The sequence below is a fragment of the Mustelus asterias genome, chromosome 18 (genome assembly GCF_964213995.1).
Source record: "Mustelus asterias chromosome 18, sMusAst1.hap1.1, whole genome shotgun sequence".
NCBI classification, from domain to species: Eukaryota; Metazoa; Chordata; class Chondrichthyes; order Carcharhiniformes; family Triakidae; genus Mustelus; species Mustelus asterias.
The window spans coordinates 56,733,197-56,748,358 of record NC_135818.1 but is presented as its reverse complement, the minus strand read 5'-3'; the positions used below and the strand labels follow the sequence as shown (position 1 = coordinate 56,748,358).

The following is a 15,162-nucleotide window of genomic DNA, read 5'->3' as shown; positions in this document are numbered from 1 at the left end:
TCACAGGTCTGTAAGAAATAGCCAGAAACTCTGCCCCTTAATAAAATAAATGCCAAGTTCCTGCTCAGCCCAGGTTCTGGCACAACAGGTGTGGAGGATGGTCGAGTAACTTCAATTGTCTTATGTTTTAATGCATTGATGTGGTTTTTTATATACAATATTTAAATTTATACTTGCCCAAGTGAACTGGGAATGATTTAAAAAGATAGAGTGGAACTGCATTTTGTACTGTCTTTATATTGCAGTGTCATTTTTCCACAGGTTGTTCTGGCTGGAGCTTTTTACCCCAATTATTTTACATTTGGTCCCGTTTCTGAAGAAATTGCTGTGAAAGAGCTGGCTAGAAAAGATTACAGAACTACAGTCATGGTAAGTTTGGAAGAATGTGCTTGTACTTTATGAACATTTTTAATAATAACTCTGGTATATTTTCTAGAAAGTACTGAGAAAGTTGTATTTGTAAACTTTTAAATATAAATGCTGTAGTTTGGTAAACATGGGGAGGATGCTCTTGAGTATCCATATGGGTGGAAGTAAGAAATACAAAGACACTTGTGGGAATAGTCTATAAACCCTCTAACAGTAGCTATACTGTAGGACGGAGATTACATGCCTTCATTATCAGGAGATAATGAAGGCATGTAAAAAGGCAGTGCATTAATCACGTGGATTAGGAAAATCAAATTGTCAGAAGTAACCATGAAGAAGAATTCATAGGGTATTTGGGACAATTTCCTAGAACAATATGTTGTGGATCCAACCAGGGATCAGACTATTTAGGATCTGATAATATGTAATGGGGCAGGTTTAATAAGCAGTCTCAGTAAAAGATCCTCTGGGAAACAATGACCATAACATGATAAAATTTAGCATTCAATTTGAGTATGAGAAACTTGGCTCACACTAAACTTTTAAGAGTATTTACAAAGGGCAGAGTTGTTTGGAGTGGACTGGGAAACTATCAGTCCCACAATTCCAGGATTTTGACCCAGCGACTGCGAAGGAACAGCAATATATTTCCAAGTCAGGATGATGAGTGGCTTGAGGGGCACTTCCAGGAGCTGGTGTCCCATGTATTTGCTGCCCTTGTCTTTTTAGATGGAAGTGGCCGTGGGCTAATGGTTAGATGCTTAATTAAAGAAGTAAGTTTTACAGAACGTCTTAAATGAGGAAGAAGAATTAGGGAGATGGTGAGGTTTAGGGATGGAATTTCAGAATTTAGGTCTTCGATAGCTGAAGGTGTGGCCACCACTTGTGGAGCAATTAAAACTGTAGGCTGGAAGTAGGTGAGCATAGATAACTCAGAGTGTTGTAAGATTACAAAGATGGGGATGGATTTGAAAACAAGCATGGGAATTTTGAAATGGAGGTGTTGATTTTTTTCACACACCTATTCACTTTTAAAAAATTATTGTGATCACCTGACACAATGTGGTCTGACTCCTTTTTCCAACTTAAACTGCAAAATTCTTCATTTCTGTCCTTTTCTCTGAAAATTTTCAGACTTTTCAAAACCTAGTTTGAAGTCATTGAACTTTCTTGATTGACTACATTTTTACCTGTTTACTATAATAGTGTGCTGTTAAATGGTACTTCTTTTGCCTGCTGGATAAGATAGATTAGGCTTCTTCCCTAGTTTTGAGTTGATTGATTTCAACCAGGGCTGTGATTGGCTGCTGCAATAGACTATTGCTCCCGGATTAGGGAGTGGTAAACTGTCTGGGCTGCCTATTTTTTATCGTTAGCTTGCAATAATGAAATATGTCAAAATATTCCAAATCCCATTTATTATAAAGGGAAATTAGTAAACGTTTTGTGTTTGCCTCAGTTAAAATTTAAACATTCACTCCATTCTACATTAAGCGCCACAGCAACTGTACTAGCAGTTTTGTTTATGAAACTAAATTCTGATGTCCTTGTGCTATAGGTGAGGAATGTCTCACCGTATGGATTCCTGTACTACCAACAGCTGCTGTCCCTGTTCAGGCAGTGTGGTCAAGTTGGAGCCATTTCATTTGATGGTTCAAAGTAAGTTGCATTTGGTCTGCCAATAACTGCCTTAGTAAGTTTTATATGAACTTCATCTCAATTTGTGAATTGTTTCCATGTTTCATTGGCATCATTACAATGTTTAGATTGTTTTCTCGTCTATCCAAAATCCTTTGAATAGTAAAGAAATTTATGTGCATCAAGAAAGTACAAGTTCAGATTACCAAAGGACTGCAGATAAAGAATAAATGGAGAGGGACTGCTGAGATGCACGATAACATTTATAATTTCACTATTAATTTCACTAAGATTTATGATTGTTGATATTTACTGTTTGTATTGGTGCTGTGGCAATGGAGACGTTTCTCTCCCGTTCAAGTAATATGCCATTAACTTATCCTTGGATGAAAACAACAGCAATGATTTTTTTCTTCCTTCACAGAATGCTGTGTTGAGGAAAGAAATTGAGATGTTTGTTGTAATTTTGAATGCAGTCTTAATGGAATTGCTATTCAGATTGTCTAATCCAAATGTACCAGGCTACTCCTATTTTGATGTCTCCAAATATTTTCTGGTTCCTTAACCAGAATTGTCCTGCTCATGCCAAGAAATGCTGGAATTAGCATTGTGTTGATAACTTGGCAGCAGGGATGCCCTGGCAGGGAGTTACTCTGGAAACATGCCATCAACATGAGGGTAAAACATTTTAATCAGCAATATGGAGCTGTCTTAGCACAGGAGCTCAACAAAACAAAGTCTTTGGTCATCTCCTGAGTTTGATGCTGAGGCCTCCTTGGAACTGGGCACTTCAACCTTCACATTTATGGGATTGTTAAAAATGTAATGCAAAACTAGATGTAAATGCCTTTCTAAGGAGAAGACTGAGATCCTCAAATTTATTGAGGAAAAATAGCATGACACAAAATAGTTTTTTCTGAGGAGCTATTTCTTCTGACAACTTGGTATTTTCAATGCATGATCAACCAATCTGCAATGCGTTGGAATCCTAAAGAGCAGTAAAGGCACGTTCTTTTGCTTTAGAACCCAATTTATCAAAACTATCAGAAAGCTGAAGTTTTCATGTAATTTGTATAGTTCCCTCAGATCATAATGGCATATCAAAAGACCTAAAGGGATAGATGATATTTTGGCAGCCTTCAAATGTTTTTATGGTATCTCTGATCTTTTTATTGTTGAAGGAAGTTTTTCTTTCTGAAGGCAAAATGAGGATAGTTTTACACTCTGGATGCCCTCTAGAATTTGTCTGAGTTGCATTTCGAATAGCATATACTAAAGACCAGAGATTCACAAGAATTAGAATCATAGAAGCCCTACAGTGCAGAAGGATGCCATTCAGCCCATGGAGCCTGCATTGACAACAATGCTGCCAGGTCCTATCCCCCTAACCCCACCTATTTACCCTGCTAATCCCCCTGACACTAAGGGGCATTTAATTTAGCATGGTCAATAAACCTAACCTGCGCATTTTTGGAGTGTGGGAAGAAACAGGAGTACTCAGAAGAAACCCACGCAGACATGGGGAGAGTGTGCAAACTGTGCACAGTCACCTGAGGCTGAACTGAACCCGGGTCCCTGGTACTGTGAGGCAGCAGTGCTAACCACCGTGACACTGTGATACACATCATCCTTAGATGTTTGTTTAGAAGCGATAAAAGCTTATTTAATGATTTCAATGTCTTTGGGAAGAATATAGTAGGCCGGAATCCAGAGCTGTTGTTGGAAAACCTGTAAGATTTGACTGAAAGATCAATCTAGTCTGGTTGCAGGAATCTGTGTTTGGATGCAGAGCAACAGATGAACCGTGATTGCAAAATTTATGCAATGTATTCAAATTAATCATAAAGCAGCATTTAATATTGGTACAACAACAGTTGACTTCGATATAATACATACAATGAGAATATGTATAATGTGACCAGGAAATAATTGACTATGGCATTCCAATGTAAATATCTTTATTACTTAGGCTGGTGGCAATGGACAAGCTATTTAAGCAAGGCCTGTGTTGGGAGAATGCTTTTGAATTAGATTGAATTGTTAAGACTTTCCAAACAAGGGCCAGAATAATTAAATTATTTTTGGAAATTATTATTTGTCAGTTTCAAATCCTATTCTGGTACTTGATAAAAGGTTGTTTTTTCAATAATAGGGGTTTTATTGAATTTGTGCAAAATCCAATAAAAAGAGCAGAGATCCATCCTGCTGTGTATATGGCACTGAAAATGGCCCAGCAACGTATTCCCTTGCAGTTAAAAGTTCATCCTGTGGAGGAAATTGAAGCATTGATTCAAGGACAACCTAATACAAGCTTACGAAGCCCGAGGTAATATCTTATTTAGGTGGTATGATAATAGTGTACTTTTCCGTCACAAGTTTTGCAAATTGAAATAGTGGGGAATTAATACAGTTGGACTTGACCATAGATTTGCGGGAAATTCAGACACCTTGCTTGATCAGAAGATGAATCTTGTGTTATTCTAACATTATTGGTCCCTTGTTAGATCACGATATAGAACTGTGTGGAAAAATTGCGGAGTACTTTCTAATTGTAGCATTATTTTTTTCAGGAAAGCTAATTGTGTTAAAATGTTTGATTGGGAAATGAGATAGCAGTTCCAAAGAGAGCAAGGTGGACTATTTTGGAGCTGCCACAGATAGAATGGAAGACGGTTTGTTTTTGCAGTAGCAGCATTTGATATATAATGATGGCAGAAACCATGATAGGATCACTGCGAATGCTAAGTTCTTAAAAACATTCTTCAGAGCTGATGAGATTGCTATAAGGCAGGAGAGGACGGCAGGCCACAGCCAGGGTAAATGAGGGAGAGACACCAAGGGAGTAAAATGTGACTACAACCATTGACAGACTTATGAAAATTCTCAATTAATTTTTTTCTGGACACTTTACATACTGAAAAGGCATCACTCAAAATCCATTCCAGCAAGAAGCATTATTTGTGGATAGCATTAGCCATTCAGAAGATTTTTGATTGCTTTCTGCAAAAAAAGGATGATCTTAGAGTCAGAGAACGCATTAATTCTATGAAAGTTTTCATGACTGGATGAGTTTACTGACTTGGTGTGCCTTGCATGCATATAGTGTGTATGTAATTTTTTGGGGGATGTGGGAATCCACTGGCAAGGGTGATATTGTTTTTCTTTATTTGACTTTGAGAAGGTGATGGTTGGCCATCTTCAGATGCTGGTAGTGGATTTCAACTCTTGCTGGTTTACTAGGATACCTGAGTGCAGTTAAGAATAGCACATTTATTTGGAAGAACAATGACTTAATACAGTGTACGTGACAATCTTGGCATATTTCAGCACTACCGTTATCATTGTTTTTGGAATGTGGGTGCCAAGACAGTTTCAGTATTTATTGTCAATGCTCCTTGAGCATTGAGAGCCAGTCACAATGTAACCGGTTTTCTCATTGATGCAGATTTTGTGTAGGCTATCAAAATTGGACTGTTCAGCTGATGCCTGAGGAAAAGTCAAGAGGTCCTTTGGAATTGCCTTGTAATCCTGTTCCACGTTTTTTCACCATGAATGTCACTGAGGTAATGAAAAAAATCTGAACTTGAGAGGAATATTTGATGCATAGATCATTACTTCTATTGAGGGAAAAATTAAAGAATAAATATTTGAAGCAGATGAAGATGCAAGGCTATAGGGAAAGTTTGGGGCAGTAAGATTAGTTTGGATTGCTCTAGCAAGGATCTAACATACACTAAATGAGCTGAATTGCCTTCTGTGCTATAAATGTTTATGGTTCTATCTTACAAAAGTGTAGTATGATTAGAGTCCAGATTTTATTTACAATAGTGCAGAAAATTTGGAAATGCTGTTTGAACGATGAATATAGACAAGCATTTTACCAACTAATGCAAAGTGAAAATCCTGTTGCAATTTGAAATTGTCAAGCTTGAATATAATGCATTCAACATATTTAGTAATTATAATTGCAACTGCAGTGCTTGATTTGATATCAGTTGTCTAATAATGCCATTTATTAACATGAATGAATTGTTTACTTTTTTCACTTCAGGTTGTTGAAGTTGGACACTTTTGGGGTTACAGAACAGATGGAAAAAGCTTACACACTTTAAGCAAATTGATGACTGAAATTAATCAACTGACTTTGACATCACTGACGGTGGAGCCATGTCCTGATTTTTGTCTTGCACCATTCACAGACTGTAGTGAAACCCATTATTACAGAGCTAAAGTCTTGCAAGTTTCTGGTGATTCTGCTGAAGTAAGAGTTTAATTTTTTTAAAATCAATTTATCTTTTGCCCTTGCTCATGCAATGTTGATTTAATAGGATCAGTTTTGTGGATATTAGCTTGTCTTCAGTGATAGCATTCACCTGGCCTGGATGAGTGTAGCTGCAACAACACTCAAGAAGCTTGACAGCATCCAGGACAAAGCAGCCTGATAGGTACCCCATCCACAAACATTCACTCCCTCCTCCACCAACACACAGTAGCAGCAGTGTGTGCATCTACAAGATACACTGCAAGAACACACCTTAGACAACACTTTTCAAGCCCACAACCACTGCTATCTAGAAGGACAAGGGCAGCAGAGACATGGGAACACCACCACATAGCAGTTCCCCTCCATGCCATTCAACATCCTGACTTGGAAATATATCACCATTCCTTATATTGCCTGCCGTTCCTTCACTGTCACTGGGTCAAAATCCTGGAAGTTCCTACCTAACAACACTGTGGGTGTACCTACAACACATGGACTGCAACAATTCAAGAAGGCAGCTCACTACCAGCGTATCAGGGGTGGGCAATAAATGTTGGCCTAGCCAGCGAAGCCAACATCCCTTGAATGAATAAAAAAAGTTGTGGTTCTGAACTTGACACACAACCTAGGCTGGCACTGAAGAGCAACATTGAAGAAATGCTGATTAGTTGTAGGTGCCATCTTCTGTTTGAAATGTTAAAGAGAGGCTCCATCTATTTACCTGTTGAGATGAATGTAAAAGAAAACCCCATGGTGTGATTTAATAGAACATAGAAAGCCACAGCACAAACAGGCCCTTCGGCCCACAAGTTGCGCCGATCACATCCCCACCTCTAGGCCTATCTATAGCCCTCAATCCCATTAAATCCCATGTACTCATCCAGAAGTCTCTTAAAAGACCCCAACGAGTTTGCCTCCACCACCACCGACGTCAGCCGATTCCACTCACCCACCACCCTCTGAGTGAAAAACTTACCCCTGACATCCCCCCTGTACCTACCCCCCAGCACCTTAAACCTGTGTCCTCTCGTAGCAACCATTTCAGCCCTTGGAAATAGCCTCTGAGAGTCCACCCTATCCAGACCCCTCAACATCTTGTAAACCTCTATCAGGTCACCTCTCATCCTTCGTCTCTCCAGGGAGAAGAGACCAAGCTCCCTCAACCTATCCTCATAAGGCATGCCCCCCAATCCAGGCAACATCCTTGTAAATCTCCTCTGCACCCTTTCAATGGCTTCAACATCTTTCCTGTAATGAGGTGACCAGAACTGCGCGCAGTACTCCAAGTGGGGTCTGACCAGGGTCCTATAAAGCTGCAGCATTATCTCCCGACTCCTAAACTCAATCCCTCGATTAATGAAGGCCAGTACGCCATACGCCTTCTTGACCGCATCCTCCACCTGCGAGGCCGATTTAAGAGTCCTATGGACCCGGACCCCAAGGTCCTTCTGATCCTCTACACTGCTAAGAATGGTACCCTTCATTTTATACTGCTGCTCCATCCCATTGGATCTGCCAAAATGGATCACTACACACTTATCCGGGTTGAAGTCCATCTGCCACTTCTCCGCCCAGTCTTGCATTCTATCTATGTCTCGCTGCAACTTCTGCCATCCCTCCAAACTATCCACAACACCACCTACCTTGGTGTCGTCAGCAAACTTACCAACCCATCCCTCCACTTCCTCATCCAGGTCATTTATGAAAATGACAAACAGCAAGGGTCCCAGAACAGATCCCTGGGGCACTCCACTGGTCACTGACCTCCATGCAGAGAAAGACCCCTCCACAGCCACTCTCTGCCTTCTGCAGGCAAGCCAGTTCTGGATCCACAAGGCAACAGCCCCTTGGATCCCATGCCCTCTCACTTTCTCAAGAAGTCTTGCATGGGGGACCTTATCGAACGCTTTGCTGAAGTCCATATAGACCACATCCACCGCTCTTCCTTCGTCAATGTGCTTGGTCACATTTTCAAAGAACTCAACCAGGCTCGTAAGGCACGACCTGCCCCTGACAAAGCCGTGCTGACTACTTTTGATCATACTAAACTTCTCTAGATGATCATAAATCCTGTCTCTCAGGATCCTCTCCATCAACTTACCAACCACTGAGGTTAGACTCACCGGTCGGTAATTTCCCGGGCTGTCCCTGTTCCCTTTCTTGAATATAGGGACCACATCCGCAATCCTCCAATCCTCCGGAACCTCTCCCGTCTCCATCGACGATGCAAAGATCATCGCCAAAGGCTCCGCAATCTCCTCCCTCGCCTCCCACAGTAACCTGGGGTACATCCCATCCGGTCCCGGCGACTTACCAACCTTGATGCCATTCAATAGTTCCAACACATCCTCTTTCTTTATGTCCACATGCTCGATCCTTTCTGTCCTCCGCAATCCAGCAGTACAACCACCCAGATCCCTTTCCACCGTGAATACCGAGGTAAAGTATTCATTAAGCACCTCCGCCATTTCTAACGGTTCCGCACAAACTTTTCCCCCTTCACCTTTTAAGGGTCCTATGCCTTCACATCTCATCCTTTTACTCTTGACATATTTGTAGAAAGCCTTGGGATTCTCCTTAATCTTACCCGCCAAGGTCTTCTCATGACCCCTTCTCGCTCTCCTAATTTCCTTCTTAAGCTCCTTCCTACATCGCGTATACTCCTCTAAATCCTTAACACCTCCTAGCTCTCTGAACCTTCTGTACGCCTCTCTTTTCTTATTCACCAGGTTCATCACAACCTTCGTGCACCACGGTTCCCGTACCCTACCAACACCCCCCTGTCTCATCGGAACGTTGTCATGCAGAGCTCCAGACAAACATTCCTTGAAAATCCTCCACTTTCCTTCGGTACTTTTCCCCAAGAATGCCTCCTTCCAATTTACCCGTCTAATTTCCTCCCTGATGACACTGTATTTCCCTTTACTCCAGAGAAACACTTTCCTAGCCTGCCTGACCCTATCTCTTTCCAATGCTATCGTGAAGGAGATAGAATTATGATCGCTATCCCCAAGATGCTCACCCACCGAGAGATCCTCCACCTGTCCAGGTTCATTAGCCAGCACCAGATCAAGAACAGCCTCTCCTCTAGTAGGCTTATCCACATACTGTGTCAGGAAACTCTCCTGGACACACCTAACAAACTCCTCTCCATCCAAACCCCTAGCCCTAGGGATATTCCAATCTATGTTTGGGAAATTAAAATCTCCCATCACGACAACTCTGTTATTCCTACATCTCTCCAGGATCTGTTTCCCCATCTGCTCCTCAACATCTCTGTTACTATTGGGCGGCCTATAGAAAACACCCAGCAAAGTTACCGACCCCTTCCTGTTCCTAACCTCCACCCACAGAGATTCCGTAGTCAGTCCCTCCACGGCGTCCACCTTCTCTACAGCCGTGACACTATCCCTGATCAACAGTGCCACTCCCCCCCCTCTCTTGCCTCCCTCCCTGTCCTTCCTGAAACATCTAAAACCCGGCACCTGAAGCACCCAGTCCTGTCCCTGAGACATCCAAGTCTCCGTAATGGCCACCACATCACAATTCGAAGCAGCAATCCACGCTCCAAGCTCATCCACTTTATTCACTACACTCCTGGCATTAAAATAGACACATCTCAGACCTTCAGCCTGAGCACTTCCCTTCTCCCTCACTCGTCTAACCTCCCTCTTACCCTGTCTACATTCCTTATCTATTTGCGAGCTAACCTCCTCGCTCTCAGTCCCCTCATTTCGATTCCCTCCCCCCAACCTTTCTAGTTTAAAGTCTCACCAGTAGCCTTAGCCAACCTTCCCGCCAGGATATTGGTCCCCCTGGGATTCAAGTGCCACCCGTCTTTTTTAAACAGGTCACACCTGCCCCTAAAGAGGTCCCAATGATCCAAGTACCCAAATCCTTGTCCCTTGCTCCAGTCCCTCAGCCACGCATTCATTCTCCACCGATTCCTGTTCTCACTCTCCCGCGGCACAGGCAGCAATCCCGAGATTACTACCTTTGCATTCCTCTTTCTCAGCTGTCTACCCAACTCCCTATATTCTCTTTTCATGACCCCTTCCCTCTTCCTACCTATGTCAGCAGTACCTATATGCATCACGACCTTGGGCTCCTCTCCCTCCCCCTTCAGGATTTCTGGGACTCGACCAGAGACATCCCGGACCCCTGCACCAGGGAGGCAAACCACCATCCGAGAGTCCCGTCTGTGTCCGCAAAAACGCCTATCTGACCCTCTCACCGTAGAGTCCCCAATTAGCACTACCCTCCTTTCCTTACCCCTTTGCACTACTGGGCCAGGCTCAGCTCCAGAGACACTGCCACCGCTGCTTCCCCCAGGTGGGCTGTCCACCCCAGTAGTACTCAGACAGGAGTACTTATTATTAAGGGGCACATCCACCGGGGTGCTCACCATCACCCGAGCTTTCTCCTTCCTCACTGTTACCCAGTTACCCTCCTCCCGTGGTCCCGGTGTGACCACCTGCCGATAGCTCCTGTCAATGACCTCCTCACTATCCCTAACCCGGCGAAGGTCCTCGAGCTGCAATTCCAGTTCCCTAACATGGTCCCTTAGGAACCGCAGCTCAACACACCCAGCACAGATATGGTCGTCTGGGAGGCTAGGAGCCTCCAGGACCTCCCACATCCTACATTGGGAACAACATACTGGCCTGACAGTCATACTTGCCCTTTTAAACACAGGGAAAAAAGTGAATGAAGATTATTCCTCTCTGTTCCAAATTATTTCTACCAAGGTACCCGGAGAAAAGTAACTTATAAATAAAAATTTTTAAAAATAAGAACCCCTGCTCGCCCTTTCTGCCTAAGCCCGATGAGCCAAAGCCCCTCAGTTCTCACTCAGCTCCGTCTCACTCCGCTGCCCGCTCCCAACGCTGCCCGCTAGATAGTGGGACCTGCCTTTTAAACCTCCTGTGCACTAAAAAAAAAACTCAAGAGACCCTTTCCAGTAAACCCCGCGGCCACTGCAAGTTCTGATGTCCTGGTCAACTATTCCTCAACCAAAACTACCAGAAACAAACTAACCAAGGCACCAGAGGTACTCCCAGTTCTTCTTCAATATTGTGGCCATGAACTTTTTTTTAACGGGACAGGGGCTTGGTTTGACCTCTCATCCAAACGGTGGCATTTTCCTGTTTACTCCAGAATGCCTGTCTGGATGTTTCTCATGTTTCTAGAGTGGAGTTAATTTGTACTCTGGTTGCATACTGTTCACGTATACAGATCGAAGCTGCGATTGTTCCCCTCGGAGAAGGCAAGGTTGAGGGGAGGTTTGATAGAGGCACTCAAAATCATGGAGGTTCTGGCCAGCATAGATAGAGAGAAACTAATCCCAATGCTAAAAGTGTCGAAAATCAAACGGCACCAATTAAGGATAAAAACAAAATCCTGCAGGTGCTGAAAATCTGAAATAAAAACAGAAAATGCTGGAAAAACCCAGCAGGCCTGGCAGCATCTGTGGAGAAAGAAAAAGTAAACATTTTGAGTCCAATATTGACTCAATGTTAACTCTCCACAAATGCTGCCAGACCTGCTCAGCCTTTCTTGTGTTTTCTGTTTTCATCACCGATTAAAGATGATTGGCAAAAGTACCAGAACAAGATGAGGGAAAGTATTTTTTCCTGCAATGAGTGATCGGATCTTTAACATGCTGCTTGAGTGTGTGTTGGAGGCATATTCAAAAAGGAATTGGATGTTTATCTGAAAAACTGTTTGCAGGTCGAGAGTGAGACTAACTGAGTTGCTCTTGCAGAGAGAGCTGACACCAACATAATGGGACGAATGTCGTCCTCTGCTGTAACTATGAATCTCCTGCACTCTGTGAATTATAAATCTAATGTAGACTTAATTGCATTTCCTCTTACTCTGACCCCACCTAATACCTTACTATAATTTAGTGCTATCTGTCTCCAAATCCTTTGTGCACCTTGTTTTTCCCTTTCCAATGTTACCTCCTGGTTCCCATTCCCCTTGCGAAGCTAGTTTAAACTCTCCCCAGTAGGTGTAGCAAATGACCCAGCAAAGATATTGGTCCCAACCCTATTCAATTCCTTTGGCCCTGACCCTGTTCAGGTGGAACCCCCCTCATAGCATAAGTCCCGATGCCTGAAGAATCTAGAACTCTTCCTTTTGTACCAGGTCTCCAGCCACACATTCACCTGCTCTATTCTCCTAAACTCATTAGTACATTGCACCATGAGTAATCTGGACATCAGTGCCATCAGGGAGCAACGTGCCATCCTGGATTCATGATGACAGATGTAAAAGCACCTGTCTGTTCCCCCAATTGATAAATCCCATATCACTATATCCCCCATCATTCACACTATTTGAATACCAGTTGGAGAGAGAGATGCACTCTGGACTCCTGTTGTACCTGCCTGGTCTTCCTTAACTGGTGGTCACCCATTCCTTATTGCACACCCTTGAGCTGCTTTATAGCCACTTCAAGGAAGTTCTTAGCCTGATGGATGCAGCACAGAAATTCCAGCTGCTGCACAAGCTCCAGAATCTGGAGCCCAAGCTCCTCGAACTGATGATACTTCCTTGCATATGAGATTGTCGATTTACATAATGTGTCCTCAAATTTCCACATGGTACAGGGCCCTGCATCAGACCGAGTGCTTTACAATGCCTTTTTTATTAGAGTATAACCAACTTGCAGAATTAAACTTGAGGCTGAAGTAAATAACGGCTCACTGGTCCCAGCTGCTTCCCTTGTGCTGATGTCCCCATACTTTTTAGGAAAGCTAACCGTTACATGGTTTCACTTAGTCCCATTATCTATCTGTCAAACATTTTAATTAATTGAAACATTCAGAACCCTTTTGTATTAATATTGTTATGGCATGGTTGATAGTAAATACAGAGCTGCCTAGATTCCAAAGGGAAACTTGAAATAGCCGCCAAAACAGTTTAAGCAATTTGTATAGTATGAGGAGAGGTTCTGAACTTGGGTTGTGATGTCCCCAAATACTTGTGGTGATTTTACGGTGAAATTAATATTTATTAAGGAATAAATAAAAAAGGAATTACACTTGAGCAGTACTTTAAAACAGTTTCACAAGAGCTCAACTTAACTACCCTCAGAGCTAACCTCCTTTTCTGTTCGACAACTATTCTTGTAGATTTTAATATCTATAGAATTCCTGCAATTTGCACCACACGGTCCCTTTATTTTGTCTTGGGGTTCCTTCTGAGGCTGCAAGTCACGAGTTCTTCTGTTCTGGCTTTGTCGACACTGCTTTCTGGGAGTTCTGAGCAGGTACATCTGCTTTCTTCTGGGAGATCTAAGCAGCTACTTCCTCAGGCTTCATTGTTTCTTTAAATATGATTCTTTCCTTTGAACTCTCCGTTGTTATACTCGGTCTCTTTTGAATTGCTGTCTTTCCAGAATTGATTTAGTTTATTCTTCAGCTCTTAAGGCTTTTAAAAATTAAACATGCCCCATCTTTACTTCAGTTACTTAAACCCATTTTTACAATCTGCATTTAGCCCCCTTTGAATTAAAGCAAATCGTTCAAATCTACTCCTGCTATTGCCTGATGTAAATCCTGATTGAAATTCCTTGTAGTTCATTGCCACACCAAAACCATTTCTTACTGTTTGTTTAGATTCTTGCAGCTGCTGTGCCTCCTACTCCAATTAGCCATACTTACAACCCCGCAACAGCTTGTCTTCCAGTAGAAAAGAAATGTGACTGATACTATCCAAAAGAAAAGTATTCCATGTTCTTGTTGCCTTGGCACTATTGCTTACTTAAATTAAATTTGATCTCCTAGATTTGATTACAATGTGTTTAATTAAATGATAAATTATCAAATTGGCTTTAGGTTTTATACAAATTAATTGATCTGATTTTATTTTATACTTGATTAATTTGAAGTAGATTAGAAGTTTACCAGTCTATTCACCACACATGACTCCTTGTAGTATGATATAATTCTGTGATTTATCCCCATTGTTATTAGATAATTATTGTTCTTTTTATCCCTACACCGTTCTCACTCTGCTTTTAGATTCTGGCTGCTCTTGAAGCACTGCTACTATCACTGTTTGAATCATTTTCCAAGTTAAGTTGTGATGATACTGTGCCTTTAAAAATCTATTTTGGTCATGTTTTGTTGTAGTATGTTTTGAGTAGTCTCTGGCATTTTGTTGGAGCCTTGTTGTCTTGTTGTTAGTGGTATCTTCTATTGTTAATGAAGCAGTACAATTGACGACATCATTGTTTTAATCTGAAGGAATGCAGTGTTCTGTTTTAGTGATTCCCTAGGATGGCAGAGTAAAGCTTGATTGGGATAATTGACAGGTCAGGTCATATGACTGGGGACAGCTATGTTTTCAGAGATTTCCAGCTTGGTTTTTCAGATGCTGTTTGGACTTGAGACAGAGAGCAGTCTCTCTTGTTTTCCCATCTCTGGAATTGGTAATTTTGTTGTCTGGGTGTTACTGTTTTGAAAGCTGCAGAGAGAGATTTATCCTTTCCTGTCTTTAAAGTCTAAAGACTGGAAGCTGCTAGAGACTAGGTTTATTTCTCTGTTTTGCTGCCTTGAAGATATACTCTCTAAAAACTGCTGGCTTGGATTTCTGCCCATAAGTGTTACAAAGCTGGAAATCTAGTATCACGTTTCTGGTCTTGGTCTTAACATGCTGATTTTCTTTTTGCAATATGGTATAACTCATTTTTATGGAAATATTTTACAGATGTTCTTTGTGGATTATGGAAATACTGCAAAAGTTGCTACAAATCTGTTGCGGAACATTCCACCTAATCTTATGGAGCTGCCTTTTCAGGTATAGGTGCCACAGCAGGTTAATTCAATGCCCTTTGTTCAGCAAGTAACTGAAAGCAAAGGTTAAAGCTAAGCCATCCACTT

The 15,162-nt window shown here is 42.0% G+C and overlaps 1 protein-coding gene across 1 annotated transcript in view; it reads left to right on the top strand.

Annotated features, from left to right (window-relative positions):
* The window catches only part of tdrd9 (tudor domain containing 9), a 135,736-nt gene that overhangs the window by 82,000 nt on the left and 38,574 nt on the right, over positions 1-15,162 (top strand). Inside the window, exons 21-26 of the mRNA XM_078233120.1 lie at positions 262-369; positions 1,928-2,028; positions 4,160-4,333; positions 5,453-5,570; positions 6,059-6,268; positions 14,990-15,079. Coding sequence (XP_078089246.1) covers positions 262-369; positions 1,928-2,028; positions 4,160-4,333; positions 5,453-5,570; positions 6,059-6,268; positions 14,990-15,079 — 801 coding nt within the window. The remainder of the gene's footprint in view (positions 1-261; positions 370-1,927; positions 2,029-4,159; positions 4,334-5,452; positions 5,571-6,058; positions 6,269-14,989; positions 15,080-15,162) is intronic.